Source organism: Budorcas taxicolor, chromosome 16, assembly GCF_023091745.1.
Source record: "Budorcas taxicolor isolate Tak-1 chromosome 16, Takin1.1, whole genome shotgun sequence".
NCBI lineage: Eukaryota > Metazoa > Chordata > Mammalia > Artiodactyla > Bovidae > Budorcas > Budorcas taxicolor.
The window spans coordinates 61,537,312-61,564,643 of NC_068925.1; the positions used below are offsets into that span (position 1 = coordinate 61,537,312).

Below are 27,332 nucleotides of genomic sequence, written 5' to 3' on the forward strand. Positions count from 1 at the left end.
CCCTCATTCCCTGCTGCTGCTGCTGCTGCTGCTGCTAAGTCGCTTCAGTCGTGTCCAACTCTGTGGGACCCCATAGACGGCAGCCCACGAGGCTCCCCTGTCCCTGGGATTCTCCAGGCAAGAACACTGGAGTGGGTTGCCATTTCCTTCTCCAGTGCATGAAAGTGAAAAGTGAAAGTGAAGTCGCTCAGTCTTGCCCGACTCCTAGCAACCCCATGGACTGCAGCCTCCTCCGTCCATGGGATTTTCCAGGCAAGAGTACTGGAGTGGGTTGCCATTGCCTTCTCCCCTGTTTCCCTGAGTCCCTCTTTATTTCTTGCCTTAACACCATCTGGGATCCTGTATGTCCTGTTTACCCTCATTGGGATTTTAAGTTCCATGAGGACAGGGACTAGGTTTTGTTCATTGTCATATCTCACCAGTGCTATAAACAGTGCCACAACAGTGCCCAGAACTGTCCCTAGCACTTAGTGGAACGAATGAATTCTCTCCTTTCTTCTCTTTCAGTATATTTCTACGTTGGACAACATTTTTGTAGTTGGAGAAAACCCTTGATGTATTAAGCAATTCAATTCTTTTAGGTTAGTGCAAAAGCATTAATAGAGTTTACTAAGAAAAGAACCTTTTTTTTTTGAGTGCCACTTTTTTGGGTGTTTTGTTTTTGGTTGGGAAAGCATCATACCTATTGAAAAATTTCAGAATGAAGAGGGGCATGTAATTGAAATGAAACAAGCAAGAGAAAGTAAAAATACTATTTGAATAGCCTTAATGTGAACAAGTAATTTTATAAAACTCTTTATTTCTTCCAGGGGACATAGGTTCTCTATGTTTTGTCCTTAAAACTCTAGCAGGAAGGGGAACCCTTTCTAGGGCCCGAGGATGTCTAACACTGGGAGGTGAATTGTCTTGAGAAGACACACGTGCTGACAAAGCAAGAGACTTTGTTGGGAAGGAGCACCCAGGTGGAGAGTGGGAGACTGAGGGAGCCCAGGAGGACTGCCCTGCCGCGTGGCTCGCGGCCTCAGGTTTCATGGGGTGGGATCAGTTTCCAGGTTGTCTCTGACTCAGGGTCCTTCCTGGTGGTACGGGTGACACTCAGCCAGGATGCATTCTGGGAGGTTGGTAGGACATATGGACTGGCATCTCCTTTCTCTTTGTGACCTTTCCTGAATTTTTCTGTTTGGTACTATTAGATTGGTGCAGAAGTAATTGCGGTTTTACATTGTTGAACTTTGCCATTTGATATTGGAATACATTCTTAAGTAAATGTGGTTGTGTTATACATTATTTTAATGCGCATTTCTTGCTTTTTTTTTAAACTAATGACTTATTAGTTGCTGTGTATTTTATACTTATTTTAGACTAGGAAATGACGTTAGACAAAATACAAATTCGAGCAATTTTGTTACTGGAGTTCAGAATGGGTCATAAGAATCAGAGATAACTCAAAATATCAACAACACATTTAGCTCAGGAACTGCTAACGAATGTACAATGCAGTGGTGGTTCAAGAAGTTTTGCAAAGGAGTTGAGAGCCTTGAAGATGAAGATTGCAGTGGCTGGCCATCGGAAATGAAAATGACCAATTGAGAGCCGTCATAGAAGCTGATCCTCTTAAAACTACACAAGAAGTTGCCAAAGAACTCAACGTCACCCTCAACCATTCTTTGGTCCTTCCGCATTTGAAGCAAATTGGAGATATGTGAAAAAGCTCGAAAAGTTTTTGCCTAATGAGCTGACCACAAATCAAAAATATCGTCGTTTTGAAGTTCCATTTTCTCTTGTTCTGTGCAGCAACAAGAAACTGTTTCTTGATTGGTTTGTGATGTGGGACAAAAAGTGAATTTTATATGACAACCAGCAGTGATGGCTCAGTGATCGGACCAGAAGAAGCTTCCAAGTGCTTCCCAAAGCCAAACATGCACCAAAAAATGTCATGGTCACTGTTTGGTTGTCTGCTGCTGGTCTGATCCACTGCAACTTTCTGAATTCCGGCAAAACCATTACATCTGACAAGTATGCTCAGCAGATCAATGAAATGCACCAAAAACTGCAACGCCTCCTGCCAGCATTGGTCAACAGAAAGGGCCTGATTCTTCTCCACGGCAACACCCAACTGCATGTCACACAGCCAACGCTTCAGAAGTTCAACTAATTGGGCTACAAAGTTTTGTCTCATCCACCATATTCACCTAACCTCTTACCAACTGACTACCACTTCTTCAAGCATCTGAACAACTTTTTGCAGGGAAAACACTTCTACAACCAGCAGGAGACAGAAAGTGCTTTCCAAGAGTTCACTGAATCCTGAAGCACAGATTTTTACACTACAGGAATAAACAAACTTTTCTCATTGGCAAAAGTGTGTTGATTGTAATGGTTCCTATTTTGATAATAAAGATGTGATTGAGCCTAGTTATAATGATTTAATGTGGTAAGTTTTCATAGGTGGCTCAAATGGTAAAGTGACTGTCTGCAATGCAGGAGACCCGAGTTCGATCCCTGGGTGGGGAAGATCCCCTGGAGAAGGAAACGGCAACCCACTCCAGTACTCTTGCCTGGAAAATTCCATGGACCGAGGAGCCTGGTAGGCTACAGTTCATGGGATTGCAAAGAGTCGGACACGACTGAGCGACTTCACTTTCTCACTTTCTCGTGGCCTGTGGGATCTTAGTTCGCTGACCAAGAATGCCCAGGAATTGAGCCCTTGCCCCTTGCAGTGGAAGCAGACTCTTCACCACTGGACCACCAGGGAAGTCCCTGCACTCTTGTTTCTTCAGTGCCCCTCCCTTGTTTCTGCATTCCATTCCTTCGATGATTAGCCGCTGTTTGAACCTTTGTAAGGAAGGTCAGGGAGGCTGAATGAAGCCTATTTCCTTCAAACAAGAAACTAGGACACAGAAAGACTTGTGCCCAGGAGCCTCATAGGATCCTGCTCAGTTTCACTGTCCTGAGGGCTGGGATTTCAGTGTATTCTCACTGCCCAAGACCTCTCCCACCTCCCCCCTATGCAAACATTTGAGAACTCTGGGACAAAGTAGTTTGAAAAGCTTTCACATAGTTTCATTAGATACATTAATATTTTAAGGCTTTGCTTTTAAAGGATGTGGTCAAACTGTTAAGAGTCCAGGACTTTCCTGATGGTCCAGTGGTTAAGAATCCACCCTGCAGTATAGGGGACGTGGGTTTGATCCGTGGTTGGGAAACTAAGATCCCACATGCCATGGAGCAGCTAAGCCAGTGCTCCTCAACTGCTGAGCCCGTGTGCCCCAACTAGATAGTCCATGCGCCACAATGACAGATCCTGCACAATGCAAGGAAGAAGGTCCTGTGCGCTACAGCCGGGATCCCGTGCAGCCAAATAAATATTAAAACCAAATCAAAACAATCCGGAAAGCAAAAACAGAATCCAGAAAAAAGGCTATTTCAGATATTTTCAGTTCAGTTCAGTTGCTTAGTCGTGTCCGACTCTTCGTGACCCCATGAATCTCAGCACGCCAGGCCTCCCTGTCCATCACCATCTCCCGGAGTTCACTCAAACTCATGTCCGTCCAGTCAGTGATGCCATCCAGCCATCTCATCCTCGGTCGTCCCCTTCTCCTTCTGCCCCCAATCCCTCCCAGCATCAGAGTCTTTTCCAATGAGTCAACTCTTCTCATGAGGTGGCCAAAGTACTGGAGTTTCAGCGTTAGCATCATTCCTTCCAAAGAACACCCAGGGCTGATCTCCTTCAGAATGGACTGGTTGGATCTCCTTGCAGTCCAAGGGACTCTCAAGAGTCTTCTCCAACACCACAGTTCAAAAGTATCAATTCTTCGGCACTCAGCTTTCTTCACAGTCCAAATCTCACATCCATACATGACTACTGGAAAAACAGCCTTGACTAGACGGACCTTTGTTGGCAAAGTAATGTCTCTGCTTTTGAATATGCTATCTAGGTTGGTCATAACTTTCCTTCCAAGGAGTAAGTGTCTTTTAATTTCATGGCTGCAATCACCATCTGCAGTGATTTTGGAGCCCCAAAAGATAAAGTCTGACACTGTTTCCCCATCTATTTCCCATGAAGTGATGGGACCAGATGCCATGATCTTCGTTTTCTGAATGTTGAGCTTTAAGCCAACTTTTTCCCTCTCCTCTTTCACTTTCATCAAGAGGCTTTTTAGTTCCTCTTCACTTTCTGCCATAAGGGTGGTGTCATCTGCATATCTGAGGTTATTGATATTTCTCCCAGCAATCTTGATTCCAGCTTGTGCTTCTTCCAGCCCAGTTTTCTCATGATGTACTCTGCATATAAGTTAAATAAGCAGGGTAACAATATATAGCCTTGATGTACTCCTTTTCCTATTTGGAACCAGTCTGTTGTTCCATGTCCAGTTCTAACTGTTGCTTCCTGACCTGCATATAGGTTTCTCAAGAGGCAGGTCAGGTGGTCTGGTATTCCCATCTCTTTCAGAATTTTCCAGTTTATTGTGATCCACACAGTCAAAGGCTTAGGTTCAACCTAACTAATATAATTAGAAGGGAGAGCTTTTTTTTTCTTGAGGAAATTAGTACGTAATACTTTGTTTTTCTTTGTATACATGAGTCCTGCCAGTTTTAAAATACCACAATTTACAATTTGAGCATCCACAGTAGGTGGCCTCTTGTAACTTGAAGAAATTTTTTTGGCCAATGCTTTTTGAAAACTATGAATTTGTAAGTTTTGAAGTGTTAAAAAACAATTCTGTTATAAATGTATATGTTATAGAGTAGATAAATATATAGCTATGGAGGTAGGAATAAATATTGTATGAATGTTGGTATCATACAGTAAAGACATGATTTATAAACACTGGGTACTTGGTGCTGAAGGGGTTGCTTGAAAAGAAGGGGACTTAAAATTTATAATGGTGACATAATATTGATTTTTACTTTTTTTTCCATATAAAAATTTGAAGAGAAGAAAATACTGTTATTTTTAGCATTTCTGTCATTTTGGTTTTATATGTAATTCTGAGGAGTTCATTTAGTTGACATAAATCATCATGTTGCTTTTTCAGTAGCAGTTTCTGAAACTACAGGTCACATGTATATAGAAATCATCAATTCTGTACTCCTGTGAATTCACTTAACAAGGATGTCTTTTCATAGGGAACCAGGTTGGAGAACTAAGATCCTGCATCCTGTCCCGGACAGCCAAAAAAAACCAACCAGAGAACTCTTTAAAAAATGTTAACAGCTCATAAACTAGTTAGTTCTTAATGGTTTTCTTTGTCTTAAAATTCTAGGAATTGAAGCCCTTTTTTATGAAGGAAGTTGGCAGTCACTTTGATGATTTTGTGACCAATCTCATCGAAAGATCCACATCATTAGACAATGGTGGTTGTGCTCTCACGTCCTTTTCTATTTTTGAGGGAGACAACAACCACAGAGCTAAGTAAGTACAAATAGTTTCTTTTAATGCACACATATAGGCTAGTACAGCTCAGTGGGTAAAATGCCTGGGTTCACACCCTAGCATCACCTTTTATTAGCTGTATATTGCTGTTTTAACCTCTTTCAACCCACTGAAGGGTGGGTTTCTTCATCTTACTGTGTGGATTATAATAAACAGCATACCTCATTTAAGACTATGCTGACTCATAAAATAACATGGCCAATGCTTGTTGAAATCTTTACCTTTAAACAAAACAGTGACCCTGTGAGGCAGATGTTATAACTGTCTGCATATTACAAATTTGGGAATCTGAAGCACAGAGCAGTTAAACGTCCAAGATAACACAGTGAGAATTTGAACCCAGAGTCTGTCTCCAGCGTCAGTGCTCTTCTGTATGTCATAATCCTGCCACCCTATCGTGCTCGGTACAGTACTTGTAATAAAGTACAATGCAAGTAGTTATTCTTATTGGTCAGCCATCCAGAGCCTTAGAGGGAAGGGAGGGCTGCCAAAGGCCAGTGTGTGCTAATGGGCCTTTTGTGCTTTCCTTGGTTTTATGCCTTGTTGGTCTCTTGACAGTCTGCTGTTCTGGAGAACAGTTTTGATCAGGAGAGTCACCAGAAGTGCTAGCGGTACTACAAGAAACCTTGAAGAAGATGATAGAGATAGATGTTAAAATGGGAGGTTTTAGTAACTGGAGGCATTTTTTTAGATCATGAGGCTGTTGGGGATTGTTGGAAGACCTTAGGAGTTGTTGTTGTGAAAGTTGTGTCTGACTCTTTGTGACCCCCTGGACTATACAGTCCATGGAATTCTCCAGGCCAGAATACTGGAGTGGTTAACCTTTCCCTTCTCCAGGGGATCTTCCCAACCCAGGGATCAAACCCTGGTCTCCCTCATTGTAGGCGGGTTCTTTACCAGCTGAGGCACAAGGGATCATAAATATCAGTGCCGTTTTGGAGGACAGATCAATAATAGTATGTGAACTGAGTAAAGTATGACTGGAGTCTTGTCCTTAGGAATATTTAGGAGAAGAAAGAGTGGTTGTCGGCCTGTCATTCCAGGAATGCATCTATCTCCATAGGGTGGCTGCGCATTTCCAGGAGGCTTAAGTGCTGCTCTGGTTAGGTTTGCCTAACATCTCTTCCTTCGTAATCAGATGTATCTGCACCTACCTCATAGCATTGTTCAGAAGGAGCAAATGCGTTAACATGCATAAAACCCTAACACAGTACCTGGATCATAGTGAGAAGGCAGTTAATTAATATTACAAGCTATAGTTGGTAGTATTTATTCCTTCTCTTTATCCATAGGTTTAAATTTCTTGTAATACTTGAAGTACTCATATTTTATTTTAATTTTTGATCTTCCCAGAGATCTGAGAGCACCTCCAGAACATGGAAAGATTTTTGTTATAAGGCGATCTGTCTTAGAGTAAGTATTTTTAGTTGTTTTGGTTATTTGTTTGAATTTTTAAAAATCAAGTTATTCTGTTTATTAGAATCACTGTTTAATCTATGAATGTTTGTTTGTTCTGTGTTCATATAATCCATTAGTTTTGATACTTCTTTTTGTATCTCATGCTCCTCCTTTGATTTTTTTGGTTCTGTGTCTGGTTTCAAAGGAGAAGTTGTATGTAAGAGTGGTTATGGGTCCTCTGATAAATTCCTTGAAGTTGTGCTTCAGAGAATTGGTTACCCAAAGAGCTGGAACAAAACTTTCCCAACTAGGTAAAACCCTTTTGAGAGAGTATTGCTGCCTTCTTGATACATAAGTTTTTCTTCATCTCTCTAGCTAGGCTTTGAGACTTGATAGTTTTCTCAAATTTACTTATTTTAGAACCCTAGTTGTGCAGAATTTTTTCCCTTAATTAATTATTAATATTTATTTATTTGGCTGTGCTGGGTTTCAGTTGAGGCACATGGAATCTTTAGTTGCAGCGTACAAACTCTTAGCTGGGGCGTGTGAGATCTAGTTCCCTGACCAGGGATCAAACCCAGACCCCCTGCCTTGGAACCTCGGAGTCTTAGCCACTGGACCACCAGGGAAGCCTCCTTATTTTGTTTATTTTTAATTGAAGGATAATTACAATATTGTGTTAATTTCTGCCATGTATCAATATGGATCAGTCATAGCAGTTATGTAGATTTTATGGGGGAAAAATAGGCTGTGTAGACTAATTGTGGCAACTTCATTTGTGAACTGAAAATTAAAAGTGTATTTTGAGTAGGTAATGAGCAATTCTTTTGAAATGCTCTGTGAATAGGTAATTATTATTCATTTCTTTATAAGAATATTGATACTCATTAGTAATATTTCGTGATTACTGTTGAGATATTTTTGGAGCATGGATTAAGCATGTTCATGCGAAGAGTTGACTCATTGGAAAAGACTCTGATGCTGGGAGGGATTGGGGGCAGGAGGAGAAGGGGACGACCGAGGATGAGATGGCTGGATGGCATCATGGACTCGATGGACGTGAGTCTGAGTGAACTCCGGGAGATGATGGTGGACAAGAAGGCCTGGTGTGCTGCGATTCATGGGGTCGCGAAGAGTTGGACACGACTGAGTGACTAAACTGAACTGAACTGAACTACTTTGAAGTACAGTCTTTAATATTTGGTGTTTTAAAATATTGATTAAAAAAATATTAATTTTCTTTGAACTGTATTTACAGTGAGCTGTTAGAAGTGGACCACATCAGAACAATATATCACATGTTCATTGCTCTCCTCATTCTCTTCATTCTCAGCACACTTGCAGTAGATTATATTGATGAAGGAAGGTAAGACAGCATACCTGTTTAGTGGATGCATGGGGTGTTGAGAGTTTTCCCTGTATTTATATTCTGGGGGGAAAAAAAGATTCAGTTAAACTGCTTCAGAAAATCCCAGAGCAGCTGGTTCAAGAGTGAGATTCCTGTCTCTTGAAAAGTACAACCAAAAAGAATATTAGAAGTTTTATTACTTTCAACTTTTTAAATGATCTGTTTTAATAGACCATATTAGTTGTTTCTAGGTAATTTTCCTTTAGGAAAATTTGGAGAGAATTTTGTATATATAACATCAATTTTCTACTGTGGTATGTGTTATATTTTGTTTCTAAAAATAGGGTAGCTTATTGGAATTTAATGTTTGAAATTTGAGATAATGATGTATATTAGATTTTCAGATTGTACTATTTCTTTCTGAAAAACCATTGTTTGTACATAACTGATTGCTGTTTTCAGGTATTAACTTTGCCATAGAATATTTCAGAGTTAAAAAAAATCCATTAATGTGAGAATCTACTCACTGGGAAGTTCTGAGTCTTAGTATTTTAGATATCATATGTTCAAAGACCATATTATCCTATGGCTTTTAGAAAATAAATAAATTGTGAAGTGGAGGCTTAGCACAAATGTTATGTCCATGACTTCTGTTTATTAGTGTTGTTTGCTAAAGTTGAGGGTTTGGGGTCTGAAAGTTTTGAATTTTATGAATAAGTATGTATTAAAAAATCCACTTCTGTATTCTGTTTTTTCTCCCCAGGCTGGTGCTTGAGTTCAATCTCATGTCTTATGCTTTTGGGAAACTTAGTGTTGCTATGTGGACGTGGTTCACCATGTTCTTATGTACACTTATAGTTCCTTATTTCCTGTTTCAACGCTGGGCCAGAGGCTATCACAGGACTTCTCATCCATTGGTCTATTCTTTCATACACTGCTTCCTTTTTGTAGTCTTCCAGATTGGAGTTCTAGGTTTAGGACCACTTTATGTTGTGTTAGCATATACACTACCACCAGCTTCCCGGTTCATTGTTATACTTGAACAGGTAAGATTTTGAGTGGGCCTAGTGCAATGATTTGCTTAGTTAATAATAATAATTCAATTACTTTTGTTTATTAGTTGGATAAATTTTCATATCTAGTTCTTTAGGCTCTTAATTATAAAATTAAAGTGTTAGCTAGATCATCTTTTAAAATTTGTTCTATCTTCGCTGTTCTCTAATTCTTGATAATTGAAATAAATTGAACTATTCTGGATGAATTCAAATTTAGTTCTTGAACATTTTTTGTAGAAGCTATCTAAATTAGAAAATATTTTTGTCATTAAAAACTCTACTTTTAAAGTGTCAGATTGATTGTTTGTCATACAACCATCTAAAAGATTTATTTCGCTTGTATGCCCTTCAGAATTTTCTGACTTATATTGGCTATCTATAATGTAAGAATGGATTGGTTCAAAATGGGGAAAGGAGTACATCAAGGCTGGATATTGTCACCCTGCTTGTTTAACTTATATGCAGAGTACATTATGGAAAATGCCAGGCGGGATGAATCACAAGTTAGAATCCAAATTGCTGGGAAAAATAACAATAATTTCAAATATGCAGATGATACCACTCTAATGGCAGAAAGTGAAGAGGGACTACACAGCCTCTTGATGAGGGTGAAAGAGGGGAGTGAAAAAGCTGGCTTAAAACTCAGCATTCAAAAAACTGAGTTCATGGCATCTGGTCCCATAATTTCACGGCAAATAGAAGGGGGAAAAGTGGAAGCAGTGACAGATTTTCTTCTCTTGAGCTCCAAAATCACTGCAGGTGGTGAGTACAGCGATGAAGTTAAAAGATACTTGCTCCTTGGAAGGAAAGCTATGACAAACCTAGACAGCATATTAAAAAGCAGAGACATCACTGCTGACAAAGGTCCATCATGTCAAAGCTATGGTTTTTTCAGTGGTTCTATACAGATGTGAGAGTTGGACCATAAAGAAGGCTGAGCACTAAAGAATTGATGCTTTCGGACTGTGGTGCTGGAGAAGACACTTGAGAGTCCCTTGGACTACAGGGAAATCAAACCAGTCAATCCGAACAGAAATCAGTCCTGACTATTCATTGGGAAGGATAGATAATGCTGAAGCTTCAATACTTTGTCCATCTGATGTGAAGAGCCAACTCACTGGGAAAGATTGAGGGCAGGAGAAGAAGGCGTCAGAGGTTGAGATGGTTGTTTCGCATCACTGATTCAATTGGCATGAGTTTGAGCAAACTTCAGGAGATAGTGAAGGACAGGGAAGCCTGGTGTACTGCAGTCCATGGAGTGGCAAAGAGTCGGACATGACGGCCACTGAACAGCAGTAACAGCAGTACTCTGCTTGGTTGTCTGTAATGCTCTGTTTGATAGAAAGGACTATTTCAGGAGACTTTCTTTGAACAGGCTTTTAATTTTTCAATTTATAATATACATGTAATAGAGGTGTTAGATGCAAAATAATTTGAGTAATAACATATCCCTCTTGAGAAGTCTTCACTGTTTTAGTCCGTTAAAGTGAGCTTGAGTTGGCATATACAAAATTAATAGCTCTTTATGTGATTATAATCTTGTGCTGTTCAGTGGTTGCTTATAGGAGACAAGACAATGATAGAAAAGTCATCTTTCCTTCCCTCTCCTTTGCAGATTCGTTTTATAATGAAGGCCCACTCATTTGTCAGAGAGAATGTGCCTCGGGTACTCAGTTCAGCCGAGAAGAAATCAAGTATGTAATTCCAGAATTCAAAGGATTGTTCATAGGGTATTTCAACCTTTTAGGGTGTTTACTGGGATTGATTGTATATTACATTCTGTAGAGATTATGTTTGGTTTTAAATACAAGGATCCAAAAAACAACAAACCCGACTTGTTAGGAAGGAGAAATATATCTATGTCTCTATCTATATTTATATATATATATATGGTCTGTATTAATTTGGAAGACTTTTTGGTATTTCCTGATTGTTTCTATTTTACCTTTGTAGCAACCCAAATTTAAAAACACTGATTATTAGACTCTTGCAACTTTGCATTATTTGTGTAGAATTTTTTTTTTTAATTTATTTTATTTGGAGGATAATTACAATATTGTGATGGTTTTTGCCATACATCAGCATGAATTGGCCCCAGGTATACAAGTGTCCCCTGCATCCTGAACCCCCCTCCCACTTCCCTCCTCACCCTATCCCTCTGGGTTACCCCAGAGCCCTGGCTTTGGGTGCCCTGCTTCATGCATCAAAGGAGACTGGTAGAATAGATGCCCTGGTCATCTATTTTACATATGGTAATATACTTGTTTCAATGCTATTCTTTCAAATCATGCCACCCTTGCCTTCTCCCACAGAGTCCCAAAGTCTGTTCTTTACATCTGTGTCTCTTGCTGTCTTGCATATAGGATCATCGTTACTGTCTTTCTAAATTTCATATATATGCCTTAATATACAGTATTGGTGTTTCTCTTTCTGACTTACTTCACTCTGTATAACAGGCTCCAGGTTCATCCACCTCATTAGAACTGACTCAGATGCGTTCCAATGGGAAATGAGTAATATCCCATTTTATATATTTTACATATTTTATTTTATATGGGATATCTAGGTTGCTTCCGTGTCCTGGCTATTGTAAACAGTGCTGCGGTGAATATTGGGGTACATGCATCTCTTTCAGTTCTAGTTTCCTCAGTGTGTATGCCCAGCAGTGGGATTGCTGGGTCGTCTGGCAGTTTTGTTTCCGGTTTTTTAAGGAATCTCCACACTGTTCTCCATAGCGGCTGTACCAGTTTGCATTCTCACCAACAGTGTAAGAGGGTTCCCTTTTCTCCACACCCTCTCCAGCATTTGTTGTTTGTAGACTTTTTGATGGTGGCTTTTCTGACTGCTGTGAGATGATACCTCATTGTGGTTTTGATTTGCATTTCTTTAATAATGAGTGATGTTGAGCACCTTCTCATGTGTTTGTTAGCCATCTGTATGTCTTCTTTGGAGAAATGTCTGTTTAGTTCTTTGGCTCACTTTTTGGTTGGGTTGTTTTTCTGGTGTTGAGCAGCGTGCAGCTGCTTGTATATTTTGGAGATTAATTCTTTTTCAGTTGTTTCGTTTACTATTATTTTCTCCCATTCTGAAGGCTGCCTTTGCACCTTGCTTATAGTTTCCTTCATTGTGCAAACGCTTTTAAGTTTAATTAGGTCCCGTTTGTTTATTGTTTCTATTTCCATTACTCTGGGAGGTGGGTCGTAGAGGATTTTTCTGTGATTTATGTCAGAGAGTGTTCTGCCTATGTAGAATGTTAATAGATCCATTATGTGCTTTATGCCTATGTGCCATCTCCTTCCAAATCAAGGAGTCACAGGAATAACTTAACTTAAAAGGATTAAAAGTGAAGTCACTCAGTTGTGTTCAACTCTTTGCGACCCCATGGACTATAGCCTACCAGTCTCCTCTGTCCATGGAATTTTCCAGGCAAAAGTACTGGAGTAGGTTGTCATTTCCTTCTCTAGAGAATCTTCCTGACCCAGGGATTGAACCCAGGTCTCCCGCATTGCAGGCAGATGCGTTAGCGTCTGAGCCACCAGGGAAGCCCACAGAGGGATTGGTAATATTCAGTTAATTTAGGGATAAGAAGTCATCATTTTGCCAGAGCAAGAGGAAACATCATGAGCTAAGGAGAGGTAGCTTTTTGTCTTCCCTATTCTGTGCTTATTTTCCCCTTTCAGTTTTGCTGAAAGGAAATGAAGAGCCTCCAGTCTAATATAGTTTCCTTTTTCCAGGCACTGTTCCAGTACCCACAGTCAACCAGTACTTGTATTTCTTGTTTGCTCCTACCCTCATCTACCGTGACAACTATCCCAGGTAATGGCACTAGGAAGCAGAAATGGGATAGCACCAGAATGTGCCAGGAGTAAGGCTGTTAGGTGGGCCAGTTCCTGTAGGAGTACAGAGCAGGACTACTGCTGGCATGGGAAATCCCAAATGGTGATGCTAGCAATCTGATTTGATTGCAGTAATTCTCAACAGACTTAGACATGTATTTCCTATATCAAAAATGATGTTCTGTGTGGGGAAAATACTGTGAGGATCTTTTTTAAAGTTCGGTTATTTATTGAGAAAGTTGTTTTGTTTCTTCCTTTTTAGGACTCCAACTGTAAGATGGGGTTATGTGACTATGCAGTTTGCACAGGTAAGTTTTTTGAAGTGCCTGAGGTTTGTTGGTTGGTAGGAGATGGGGATTTGAATACAATAATAACTTAATATATTTAAAATATTGGTAAATTTATGTCTACCAGGAGCTCTGAAACTCTTACTGAAGTCTTTTATGTATATATATGTGTGTGTGTGTGTGTGTGTATTTTAATATTGTGGTAAAATCACATAGTGTACAACATACTGTTTTAACCATGTTTAACTGTACAGTTCAGTGGCATCAAGTACATTCACGCTATTGTGCAACTCTTACCATCATCCATGTCTCGAAATTTTTCACCTTCCTAAATTGAAACTCTGTCCCCATTAAACACTAACTCCCCGTCCCTTCTCCTTACCCCAGCCTCAAGCATTTACCAGTGTTCTTTCTGATTCTATGAATTTGACTATTCTAGATATCTTGTGTAAGTGGAAACTCTTCCCAGTACAGTGACTGGTATTTGTTTTGCCAATACATCAAAAGTAATTTTCTATAATAAATATTTTTATTGTAATTAAAGTAATTCTACATGGTTACTTCAGTTTGCATCTACACTAATTTCCCCCTCCCTTTCTATTTTTTATTATTGATACATATATGTGTGTAGATGTGGTCTGACACTCTCCCAACCCTTTATCTGTATCATAAATCCCAGAAGAACAAATTTTAAAATCTTGTGTCAATCAAATACCCATTTATGAAATAGGTTTTTTTGTTATGGGTTTCATGTAACAGGAAAAGCAGATTTCAAAGTCTGATCTTTTAAAAATGCCATTTGGTAAAGGCTTGAGAATGGGTATGATAGATATTGAGTACTATCTTGAGTACTATCAGAGTACTATCTCTGAAGGATTAAAGTTCAGTCTTATACCCTATGTTAAATGGTGTGTGTGTGTGTGTGTGTGTGTGTGTGTGTGTGTGTGTGTGTGTGTGTGTACATTAGTTTATGGATCATGTAGGTATCTTCTTCTGAAGGAAAAAAATAACTTTTTATCTTTCCTGATCAAGCCACCATTATTATAATTATCTTTGTTATGTTCCAGGTTTTTGGTTGCCTTTTTTATGTGTACTACATCTTTGAAAGGCTCTGCACCCCCTTATTTCGGAATATCAAACAGGAGCCCTTTAGCGCTCGTGTTCTGATCTTATGTATATTTAACTCCATCTTGCCAGGTAATGTGGTTACTGGTTAATATGGTCATTCATGAAGTTGCAAGGAAAGCAGAAAGCTATTGCATATGAGTACCTTTGATTGACCTGCTTTTCACTATAAACTCATCTACACACCTATACCCATCTTTGATCTCTTTCCGTATATCCCACAAATGAAGCATACTTCCTATCTCTGGCTATCCTTTCTATTTGTCATCTCACTTTCATTCAAGTTTTGCTTTCTCTGACTGTAGTGAATGCACATAGTCCATATCTATGCTTTATCTTCTCATTCACTGTTCAGTCACTGTACTCCTGCTCCTCATCGGACCAGGCCATTGAAATGGCCTTTATTAAAATCACTGATCTCCTCCAGTAGTTGGTTTAGCCCTTAATCTGTTTGATCTCCACAGATCTTCGAGATCTGTTTGATCTCGAAGCATTGAATGCTGTTGACCGCATGGTACAGTCTCTCTCGCCCCTCTTACTTTCCTGTCTTTCTGGCCATGCCGTACACAGCAGTGAGCAGCTTTCAGTTCCCTTTACTTACTCTTTCTCTTTTCTCTGCCCGTTAAATGGTATTGAATGGTATCGTCATGTCCTCTCTTCCTTTCCCTCTGCCCCAGACATTTTCTAGTACCACTCCCCGCTTGCCCTTCAAGATTTACTCCAGTAAGTCTATCTGTCCTTCTGATAGAGTACGTGTTACTTATGTATATCTTCCTCACTAGGCTACAAATTCCGTAAGCTCAAGGATTGTGTGTTACAGCCAGGTCAGCCAGTCATAGTCTCTCCTACACAGTCTTATACATAGTAGACTAATATTTTTGAAAGGGATGGGCATATAAATGGATATTTTAAAATACTGTGTAATGTATATAAAGTGCTGATGAACTTTGTTTATAGTGGAGGTGACATTTAGTATTTGGTATTAAAAAATAAACAGGCATTTGCCTGGTGGAGAGGTATTAGAAAGTTGCTTCCAGGTTGTGGGATGGATTCAAAGGCATGGAGTATTTTAGAATGACAGAAGTCTACTACCAAGTTAAGCCATACATTTAGGCATTTCCGTTAAAAACAAGCTGGGTCATTTTCGTCTATAAAACCCACTTGGAAGAAAGTCATTTCTTTATTGGGTTGAAATAATTAGCTTTCAAAAGACACCATATCCTTTCTGGAATGATAAGCTGGAATAATAACTTTAATTTTACAAAGTAATTTAGCTAAGCAAATGACAACATGTAATTAACTTACTGGTATATGAGCTATTTGGAAAGACTCTAATATTGTTCATCTTATTTTTAGGTGTGCTGATACTGTTGCTTATTTTTTTTGCCTTTTTGCACTGTTGGCTCAATGCCTTTGCTGAGATGTTACGCTTTGGTGACAGGATGTTTTACAAGGTAACATGTACTTGGACTCATTCTCCTTTTCACGTTTTGTTTCCTCATTGTTAAGTATTTGAATATTGTTGGCTACTAGCTTTTTAACATAAATGTGAAGTCATTTTTCCCCACAGGTTTTACGAATATTAAGTCAGAAATTTTGTTGCTGATAAAAGTGGCATAGTATTGTCTTTTCTGCTACCTCTAACATCTGCTCCCTTAGATCCAGATTTGGTTTCTGCTGGATCCCATACTGGTGATTATAGTGGGAAAGCATGTGTCCAGAGGGCATTCTGAGACTTTGCTGACTTTTTATTCATTTGAAATTGGCTGTCTGGTGCTGTAGGAGTGATCTCAGCAAATTGTTCTATGTAAGATTGTTTAACAGTTCATGAAGGAAGTAACGTTTCCCTCCTTTGTTTTGAAAGGCTTTAATTCTGCTTCAGATAGCATTCTTATGCTTCCAAAGTTGGTTTTAAGTTGTAGGCTGAGGCAGATCGGTTCATAGTGTTCTGTCCTAAGTCGCTTCAGTCGTGTCCGACTCTTTCCTACCCCGTGGACTGTAGCCTGCCAGGCTTCTCTGTCCATGGAGTTCTCCAGGCAAGATTGCCTGAGTGGGTTGCCATTTCCTCCCCCAGTGGTGGTCTGTAATCCTACCCAAAGTCCTCTAGAGTTTTGTTTGTTGATGTTTTGGCAACATTCTAAGCCTACTCCACTCCTCTCTCAAAAAGAGCAGTGAGTGTGCTGTAAATTTTAGATGTCTTCTTCCACTGGTTTGATCTTAGAGGGAACAAGATACGTCTAAAGGAGCACTATGACTCGGAGGTGGCTGCCCTCTCACTTGTACAGCTAACATTTTGCTGCTTATGATACCAGCAGACTGATCTTGAGGGTTATCACACTGTCTGAGTCTGTGTGACCTTCAAATTCTCTCATTGTGTTTTAGCAAGGTAAGTGATTGTTACTTAGATGAACATTAGGTTACTTATTTATCTTGAATGATTATGTGGTGTGCCTTCCATCATAACTTGTTTGATGACGATGAGAAACAATGAACCTGGGAACTTAATCATCCGTTGAATTAGGATTAATGTCACACTGAACACTAATAACCAAAATGCCTTTGAAGATTTTTCTGCATCAGTGGGTGGACCAGCAATTTATCATAACAGTCTCTGGATGTCTCATTATGTGTGTCTATTCTCTGGGAATATTCAGGAGGTTTGGCTTTGGTTTTGTTTATGTGTTTACACCTTTGCTTTTTTCCTCAGGATTGGTGGAACTCTACATCGTACTCTAACTATTACAGGACCTGGAATGTGGTGGTCCATGACTGGCTATATTACTATGCTTACAAGGACTTTCTCTGGGTGAGCAGTGGGGTTTAGTTGAAATTGTTGAAGAAACAGAGATTCTTTTCCAGAAAGTATTAGTATTGTACAGCTGTAAGAAATTATCCTTAGTTGTCTGCAATTTTCTTGTGAGCCCTTAAGGTCTCAGAAGTCTTCTGCTTTGAGTAGTACTGTGTAGAGGACCAGTGTGTACATGTGCTAGGATTAAGACCATGTCTTTGCTCTGGATTTCACAGCTGCAATGTAAGAATGCATGGAGGCATTGGAGAAGCTGAAATGATCCACTAGTAATGGTTGATACATATTTTTTAAGGAGTCAGATAATCTCCAATAATAATAATAGATAATCTCCAGTCTCCCCCTAATTTTCTCCATTTGTTTTTTGTTTTTGTTCCTTTTGTTAGAAGTGGAGAAAGCACCTATGGTCGAATTTACAACTCTCCAGTATAAATTATTAATGTATGTCTTCCAGACATTCTTTACAACAGAATTTATTTAGGCTGACTTAAATGTAGTCAGTTAACACTGGTATCTGATTAACACTGATGTCTGGATTGTAGGTTTGAATTGTTAAGTAAGGGCACTATTGGCTGAATGACAGTGTGTCATGGTACAAATGACATTATATTTGAGTGTCCTTCACTTGTAAGGGTAGTTTGACTATGGATGAGGCAAGTCCCTTGTTTCTGAATCTTAGTTTTGTTACCTGTAAAAATGGTACCTGCCCAGTCTACTGTACAGTGTTAATCTGTGTCCATTTATAAATGAAAACTATGTTTTGTCAACCATAGTGTGTTACAGATATAAGTTATTAATGTTTTTGAAGATATGCTCAATCTTTCAACATTAGTTTTGGAAATGCCTCATGTAGTGAAATAAGGATTTTTAAGCACAGATGTTTTTTGTCATTGTTTTAGTACATTTGTATTACTCCGAGGAGTAAACTTAGAAAATCAAACAGATCTAATTAAATGGGTGCCTTTAGTACGTTTTCATTGTGTCTTGTGCAGTGCACATTCGATGACTTACTTTTTGAAAGTTGCCGTTATGTTTCCCTTTCACTGCAGTTTTTCACAAAGAGGCTCAAGGCAGCGGCCATGCTGGCGGTCTTTGCCGTGTCGGCCGTGGTGCACGAGTACGCCTTGGCTGTGTGCCTGAACTTTTTCTATCCAGTGCTCTTTGTGCTCTTCATGTTCTTTGGAAGTGAGTATCTGAGCATCTCGTGAATACTGAGTATAATGCTAAAAGAAAACAGAACATTGATGCAGAAAACTAGATAGTACTCGTACCATATCAAGGCTGTGTTTGCCAGATAGTAAGAACATTCATTCTGAGTAATTATACACAGTTCTGTTGCAAGATGTTTACACTTTGACGTTGGGAAGTGAGCTAAATAAATAACCTCTTGAAGACTGTTGATACCACTGCTTTGGTAGCTCATAAAAACTATTAAAAACCTGGCCATTCTTAACACAGTGTTCACAGTCTGAAAAAAACTAACCCTTTTTTGGGGTGGGGTGGAGAGGGACAAGTTAGAATATGAACGCTTTCATGGAATATATGTTTTCGGAATACTGACTAATTTCCGAATAATCACTGATTAGTAAGTTTTAACAATGAAGCTTCGTTTTTACTTATATCACCAGTGGCCAGAATAGAACTATACATACACAGTTGAAGCTATTTATGATAACTGAATGATTATAGCAAACATCTGAGTCTCCTAAACTCCTGGTAGATTGTTTTGATGACTGTATATAACTTTTGTTGTTTTCATAACTTTAGTGGCTTTCAACTTTCTTGTCAACGATAGTCGGAAAAGACCAATTTGGAACGTTCTGATGTGGACTTCCCTTTTTGCGGGCAATGGAGTCCTCCTGTGTTTTTATTCTCAAGAGTGGTATGCACGTCAGCACTGCCCTCTGAAAAATGTGAGTCTTCAATGAGACTGGAGTAGAAAAGTAACCTGTTTGTCCTCTGATTATGAGAGTTGTGGGCAGGATTAAGGGGAAGGGAGTAGTGGAGACAGTGATTAGTTAATGTTAAGGGGGAGAGAAGTGTGGAGAAAAGCAGTAACTTATCTAATCTTACTGTACTGTCCTTGAACTTTTCTTTTGTTTTCTTCCCATGAACTCTCCTAGTTCTTGGTTCTGTCTTTTTTCCCTCCTCATCTGATTTTTATTTAGCTCCTTCTAATATTCTTCCTGTGCCCTGAAAGTGCAGGTCTTTTCCAGGGTTTTCTCAGTGGCATGTGTATCCATTCCAACCCACAAATATCTTTCTTTTACCTCTTCCTTCCTGAAGTAATAAACTCTTCGTAACAGTGTTCCCGAGAAGGCAATGGCACCCCACTCCAGTACTCTTGCCTGGAAAATCCCATCGACGGAGGAGCCTGGTAGGCTGCAGTCCATGGGGTCACTAAGAGTCAGACATGACTGAGCGACTTCACTTTCCCTTTTTACTTTCATGCATTGGAGAAGGAAATGGCAACCCACTCCAGTGTTCTTGCTTGGAGAATCCCAGGGACAGGGGAGCCTGGTGGGCTGCCGTCTATGGGGTCGCACAGAGTCGGACACGACTGAAGCGACTTAGCAGCAGCAGCAGCATTCAGCTAGACCATGTGCCTATGAGCCGATTTCCCTTTATTTTTTAACTGGAAGATAATTGCTTTACAGTGTTGTGTTGGTTTCTGCCTTACAGCTTTAATCGGCTATATATATATATATATATTCCATTCCTCTTGAGCCTCCCTCCCACCACTGGCATCCCACCCCTCTAGGCTGTCCCAAGGCACCAGGCTGAGCTCCTCGTGTCACCCAGCAGCTTCTCACTGTCTTACTTGTGCTTATGCCAGCTACTTTCTCAATCCTGTTATTTTGTTTTTGTTTTCTTTTTTGTCATTATGTGAGAGTGTCATTCTTAGAACTTTAGCTTTTCGCTGCTTAGAGATAACTCCCAAATATTGGCAGGGTGGGGCGGGGGCTGCTTGATACGTCCGCCTGGGTATTTCTCCCTGGCACCTATATCTGAAGATGTATGTGTGCTCAGTGGCATGCAACTGTTTGTGACCCCATGGACTGTAGCCCACCAGGCTCCATGCAGTTTTCCAGGCAAGGATACTGGAGTGGGTTGCCATTTCCTATTCCAGGGGATCTTCCCCACCAAGGGATTGAACCTGCGTCTCTTGCACCTCCTGTACTGGCAGGTGGATTCTTTACCACTGCACTGCCTGGGGAGCCCATAACTAAAGATACTCGAAATCAGATCAACCAGTTTCCCTCCCGAAGCTTCTGCTGCCCACCCTGATCTTGCTGTGCTGCTCTCAACCCCCTCCTTATTCCCTACGAATCCCCTTTGTGCATTTGAACCAGTTGCTCTGAACTCTTGTCTCTCGTCAGTCTGCTCTTTGCACTCAGATTTCACCTGTCAAATTTTATCAAAATCCAATTGGGATGCAGTGTCACCCATGAAGCTTTTTCCAGTTCTTGCTCCAGTCTCTTCTATTTCTGAACTTTCTCCTCTTCCTCATTTAGATAATTCAGAAATTTTAAACTTTGTATTATTATAGTAATTTGTGTATATTATCATCCTTAACCCACCACCATTTAGATTTTGGGTGGTGCTCATAAAATAAAACGCAAGATACAGAAAAAGGGTAATGTCTATTTGAAATTTGGTCAGGAGTCCATGCCGTTTTGTAAATTTTACTGGACTTAGCCTCATGTAAAGCTTCTAAAGCAAGTAAATCTGTGCTGTAGATAAAAATGGTGGACTTTTTTTTCGAATTAGTGAGCTGCTTATAGCTTAAATGCTGGAAGGCATTTAGGACATGTACAGGATGTGGGCTTCCCTGGTGGCTCAGTGGTAGAGTCTGCCTGCCAACGCAGGAGACATTTGGGTCCGATCCCTGAGCTGGGAAGATCCCACATGCTACAGAGCAGCTAGGCCTATGTGCCATAGCAATTGAGCTGTTAATAGAGCCTGGGAGCCACAACTGCTGAGCCCATGGGCTGCAGCTCCTGAAGCCCCTGCACCCTAAAGGCTCTGCTTCACAGCAAGAGAAGCCACCATAGTGAGAAGCCCGCACGCCGCAACTAGAAAGTATCCCCCACTCGCCACAACTAGAGAAAAGCCCGAGCAGCATCGAAGACCCAGTATAGCCAAAAATAAACAAATACATAATAAAAGTTTTAAAAAGACAGTACAATACGTAACAGCACCCCCTTAATCTACCCCATACCTCATATATACAGAGCATACAAATAAACTACTCTTCCTTTTTTTTTCCCCCCCTTGAAGCCCACGTTTCTGGATTATATTCGGCCACGTTCCTGGACTTGTCGTTACGTGTTTTAGAAGCTTGGACTTTGATTCCTTCCTTGACACTGAAGATTGGGTATTCTACCTGACTTGGGGCCAGCGTCTGTTTTCAGCCATCATGAAGTTATCTGTGTTGTTTGGACCACTTCAGGCTTTACAGATGGCTCACTCCATTCCTAGGTCACCTGAAAATGAGCTGTTAGAAGTTTACTGGAAGTTTGGACACTTTTAAGCAGTCGATTTTTTTCTTTTTTGGGAGAAGGGAAACTTGTAGCTCATGTAACGACAGATTTTTGTTAAGTCATATCAGCTTAAGTCTCAGAAATTTGGTTTTGTTTCTTAACTCCATCTAATTAGAGACCAAACGTCATGTTTTCTTGGCCACTGAATTAGCCAGAACACTGCTGAAGAAATCACTTAAGTACCTGTGACTTAGAAATTTTTTCATGCACACTATTGGAATGTCTGCTAATTAACCATGCAGTTGGGAAAGAAAATAATGTGGAATGTTTTGCTGTTTCTAGTAGAGAAAATATCTATTTTTCCAAATACAATCTTATTACATATCCTAATTTGTATTTTTTTTTAAGTTCAGGTCTATTCAGTTTTTATCTTGTTTTTGTTATACTGTGTAGTCATGATATCTGTGAAGCAAAATTATCCCTTATACCTTGAATTCTTGAGTTTGCATCCATAATATATATCGAAGGGGACAAAAGTGGGAAGAAAAAAAGAAGTGAGGCCAGACAAAGAAAAATATTTTCTAATGTATGACAGAATCAATCATGTGTTTAAACTATTTTATTGTAGAACTTATGTGGAAGATAAATTTTTTGTTGTTGTTTAAACTTTCAGGTAATAATTTCTTGGAAGTTATTTAGAAGTAACCATTGGTATAGTTGTTTTATCTAATGAATACTGACTTCAGTTATTTTGCAGACTAGTGAGTCTGTATCGTAAGTATTAATCACCACCATTAATATTAAAGGGAGTACTAAAGATCCAGAGAAGCTGGCTTTTGCATTCACTCAATTATTCTTAATGGTAGTGTACTTTAGGTACAGTAAATAATAGGTGATCATTTTCAAGAAAATGTTCTTTATTGTGTGATGTTCCCATGTTATAAGATGCCTAGGGCTAATAATACAATGTGGTGTGTAGGAATTATTTTGGTTGTTTCTATGAGGTGTGATTATGTCTGTAAAGATGGAGCTTTGGAGACCATGTGGGTCCACCCCAAAGAAGGGAGACTTAATTACTCAAAACTGGGAAAGCAGCCTACTTGAGAAGCTATTATCTTGGTATTCTAGCAGCCCTACTGCTGTCTAGAAAGTTGTGAGACGTCTTTTTCAAATTGATTTAAAGTCAATTTGAATCTCACAGAAAGGTAAGTAAAATTTCTTAATAGTCATAACTTTATGTGTACTGCAAGTTTCCAGCTAAGTCCCCTCTTTTATTTCCTGTACTTTTGGTCCAATTGAGCTTAGGCAAATCCACCCTCAACAGACAAAACCGTACCTCAAGGAAGATTATTTTTAAAAGGTACTCCACATGTTCCAAAGCAGTAATTATCTGTACAGTGGTATTGTAGTTGTAATGGAATAACATTCCAATAAGACTGCTTTAATATAGCTCACAATTTCCAGCATTTTTCTAAAAATTAAAATGAGTCAATCACTGGAACTTAGAACTACATTTTAAATATAAAGAGGGAGCTGAGAAAAGCACACTGGTTTAAGATGTGGTTATGAATAAGCCAGTCTATTGAAGCGAGAGAATGGAATTCTTAGGTCTGTATTTTTTGCTCAGTACTGTGAATGTTCACTCTCATTGAGAGGACTTTGTTGCTGTGTACTCATTCTGAATACTGTATTTATTAGACTAATCAAGGCTGGGTTTTGTTTGTTTTTAAACTCTCATCCTCCCTTTGTTTATTAGTACTTTTTTCTACCCAAGATTTTAAAGTGACAGCAAATAATATGTATATAATTATAGACTGTTTAGAATGATAAGACTGTCCTAAGATATTTTTAGAAACACTTAAAGGAAAAGCCACTTTCTGTGAAAGACGTCAGTTTGACAGCCATGATCTTACTACTAGCTGCTTTTAACGAAAGTCTTTAGAGAACTACTTACACTCTTCTAAACAAATAAACTGAAACTTCTTACTAATGTGTTTCAGAAAGATTTATTGAGGTTTTTTTTTTTCATTCCCTTCTTTTGCTAATAGCAGTAGAAATGATTTTCACTTATGGAATGATACTTTTTTTCCTTTTGAAAAGTAATGAGTTTAAAATTTCTTTCCTATAAAGAATTAATTAATTTCCTATAGAGTATAATCCTTAGTTTGGGTGTGTTACCTAAGAGAACAACTAAGATCTCTAATGTGATACATTTGTTAGATGCTTTTATTCTCAGTTCTGGATAGGGAAGGAAAATGGAGGGTGCTTTTATTGGTTTTTGGTGGATTAATTACTGCAATTGCCTAGGTAAAGTTGCTTTCTCATGTTAGAGCTTAATTAGAAAACCAAGGCTGCAATTCATTTAGTATGGGAAATTTTCATCATTATATGAAAACTATACTTGCCTGAAAAATTGAATCCTGAAGTCTTTATAGGAAATATAACGGAATGTTTTTATGTTGTAAAAGTTGGTTACATGGGCTACGTAGGCTAAAAAGATGTAAGCTATGAGTTGTTGAAGCCTTTTATGCAAAAATATTTTTGTTTTGTGTAGAATTATGTAATTTTGAATAAAGTTCATTGTTCTCTCTGGGGGAAAATGACGAAGATAAACTAGCATAACTGTGGTAAGTAGGTGGCCTAATACATAATAATACTAGTAGTTTACATTACACTAGTACATTACATTAATACAATAGTAGTTTAAATATGTTAGTTTTGAAACCTTTTAAGAAAAAATAGTTAGTCTTAAGCCCAGCATATAAAACATAAAAAATAGCTGCTTCTGGTTCAGATAGGGATATAGGGCTGGAGCCCTTCTTGTTTGGTTATACCCATTTCCTCTTACTCAGAATACCCAGTTTGTAAACCACCAGTGTGGCAAAAACAAAAAGTTCATGTACAGACTTGTAATTAAAATAACCTCATACTTCCTAGCATTGGGACCCAAAGTTGCTGAATTTATCAGAGCCACAGTTTTCCTTGTCTGTAAAATGGGGATAATAACTACCTCACAGGGTTGCTACAAACCAGTAGCCCTGGTGGAAATAGGGCCTCATTATTTTCTTACTCTCCATAAATTTCAAACCTAAATCCTTAGTATTATTTCATTGGAATCCTTAAAAAAAAAAAAAAAAAGAAAGAAAAAGACCTGGGTAAGGAGAATGTTTCCTGCACAGTCCCCAAAATATATACTTTTCTTTTAAATAGACTCTCAGGATGATGTGCATTGGCTTTGCACCTTGATGTAATATAGGCTCTCGTGTAATAGAATTGGTAACAAGATTGCTAAAAGCATTCCTGTTGCCAGATCCAAAATTACTTTCAGATTTATCTGTTTAGTATCAGGGTAGGGTGGCAAACTTCTAAAAGGAAATTTTACTTGCCTGAAAAATTGAATCCTGAAGTTTTCATAGGAAATATAATGGAACATTTTATGTTGTAAAAGTTGGTCACATGGGCTACATAGCCTAAAAAAAATACAAGTTATGAATTGTTGAGGTCTTTTATGCAAAAAATATTTTTGTTTTCTGTGGAATTTATATAAGTATTTCTGCTTTTACCTAAGTATTAAGTGTTTAGAACTAGTGTATATAATATTTAGAAATCGTGGAGATAACAGAGACTAATACGGCCTTTCTTGTGCCAATATAAGAATAATTCTAGTCTTAGAAGGTAGAATAAATCTCTAAATGAAAGACAGTTCATACTTCTGTTAATAAAATTTAAGTGACTTATTTACTAATGGAAAATTTCATGAAACTTACATGGTTTATACAGTAGTTTGTGTGTGTGTGTGTGTGTGTGTGTGTGTGTGTGTACAGTCAAAGAAAGCTCTGCCTTGGACATTTTTTCACATCTCCAGGATTTTATGTTGATGGCTCAGAAATGGAAGGAACTGGGACATAAATGTTTTGAAGAATAAAGGAATATTATTAGTGAAGCTTATGTAAATATTGGAGTAGTTTCTAACATCACTGAAGTTTCTGTCAGGTCACAGAGTGCTGGAACCCAGGTTTTAAAGAAGGTAGAATACGGCTACACAGGAGGCAGTGGCACCCCACTCCAGTACTCTTGCCTGGAAAATCCCATGGGCAGAGGAGCCTGGTGGGCTGCAGTCCATGGGGTCGCAAAGAGTCAAACATGACTGAGCGGCTTCACTTTCACTTTTCACTTTCATGCATTGGAGAAGGAAATGGCAACCCACTCCAGTGTTCTTGCCTGGAGAATCCCAGGGACGGAGGAGCCTGGTTGGCTGCCATCTATGGGGTCGCACAGAGTCGGACACGACTGAAGTGACTTAGCAGCAGGCACACTGGTTGAAACAGAGGAGTCCTTCTTGCTTGGTCCACTGGTGCTCTTCCCCACCCTGAATTTAATGCCCAGTTTGAAAGTCAATAGATGCTAAAATTCATAAGCTTTAGGTCAGTAGGAAAGCTGTACAAGCCATATAATCTACTAAATCCTTAATAAAGTTTGTCTTCCCTGTAAAGACTTATTCTAAATAGCTAATTTAGACTTGAGAAAAATAGAGGCCTGATTTCAGAAGTGATAGTTTTTAAAAAAAATCTAAAACTATCTCTGTACTCCGTTTTTTCTAAATGCTTTCTTCCTTATTTCTACATTGTTACATTCACACTTCTGCAGTGACTATGCCCTTCCCAACAGAAGGCCAACCTTTATGCTAGCAGATGCATCACTATGCTTTGTGGTGCTTTTTAGCTTATCTTAAAGGAAGTGGGTAGCCTAAACATCCAACGTGTTCAGAATTAACAGGGGCCATAGAGATTATACTGTTTTTATTTTCAACCCTTTGCTCATATTTCTATCAGCTGTTAGCCCCAAACCCAGAGATCTAAGCATATAAACACAGAAGCAATGAAGCAATAACTGCGAGAATAAGACGTCACAGCAATGCAAAAGCATAAAGGGGTTTATTGCTAGCTCGAGTTAGGGCCCAGGTTTCATCCAGCACAGTGGAATCCGACAAGAGACCTGAGCTCTGAATCACATATACTTTTATACAGACGGTTCTTTGTTTCTGTAACAGCATAGCTGATTGGTTAAACTGTAGGCGCGCGCGGGACTTTTAAACCTCGCATCCCTATCTGGATTGGCTCGGGTCTGGCGCCGGCGGAGGACTACGGGGATTTTTCTGATTGGTCTAGCTACACTGCCTGCGGGAATTCCCAGTGCCTCAGCTTTTCTAGAGACTAAACCTCAGGCCTAGCCTGCCCTTTAGAGCCTGTCCTGGCTCCAGTTTGGTCCTAACATGTTCAGTTGATTTTGAAACATCATGTATTGAAGGTGTTCGTGCCAGGCACTATGCTTGGTACTGAGAAATATGACGACTGAAAAGAGAAGTTTTCTCCCCTTCTGACATTTGTTTTTCAGACTAGAGGCATGTACAAAACTGTTAGGTGTCATTTTGGGGGGGCTCCAAAGAGCTCTGGTACCATAGTCCTTTATATCTTAACACGGAAAAGAATTTAGCAAGAGGCAAAGTGAGAGATAAGAAGTGATTTATTAGAATAGGACACTTGAGAGGTTTACAAG

General features: G+C 39.2%; 1 protein-coding gene across 2 annotated transcripts in view; it reads left to right on the top strand.

The window, feature by feature from the left end:
* Positions 1-22,166, top strand: part of SOAT1 (sterol O-acyltransferase 1) — a 64,693-nt gene extending 42,527 nt beyond the window's left edge. For both annotated transcript variants that reach the window (XM_052654232.1, XM_052654231.1), the window contains exons 4-16: positions 5,268-5,416; positions 6,791-6,850; positions 8,094-8,201; positions 8,947-9,229; positions 10,854-10,932; positions 12,973-13,054; positions 13,337-13,382; positions 14,429-14,558; positions 15,843-15,940; positions 17,194-17,292; positions 18,342-18,477; positions 19,060-19,205; positions 21,574-22,166. In XM_052654232.1, the coding sequence (XP_052510192.1) occupies positions 5,268-5,416; positions 6,791-6,850; positions 8,094-8,201; positions 8,947-9,229; positions 10,854-10,932; positions 12,973-13,054; positions 13,337-13,382; positions 14,429-14,558; positions 15,843-15,940; positions 17,194-17,292; positions 18,342-18,477; positions 19,060-19,205; positions 21,574-21,630 (1,473 nt within the window). In that variant the 3' untranslated portion in view covers positions 21,631-22,166. The remainder of the gene's footprint in view (positions 1-5,267; positions 5,417-6,790; positions 6,851-8,093; positions 8,202-8,946; positions 9,230-10,853; positions 10,933-12,972; positions 13,055-13,336; positions 13,383-14,428; positions 14,559-15,842; positions 15,941-17,193; positions 17,293-18,341; positions 18,478-19,059; positions 19,206-21,573) is intronic.
* Positions 22,167-27,332: the final 5,166 nt, after the last annotated feature.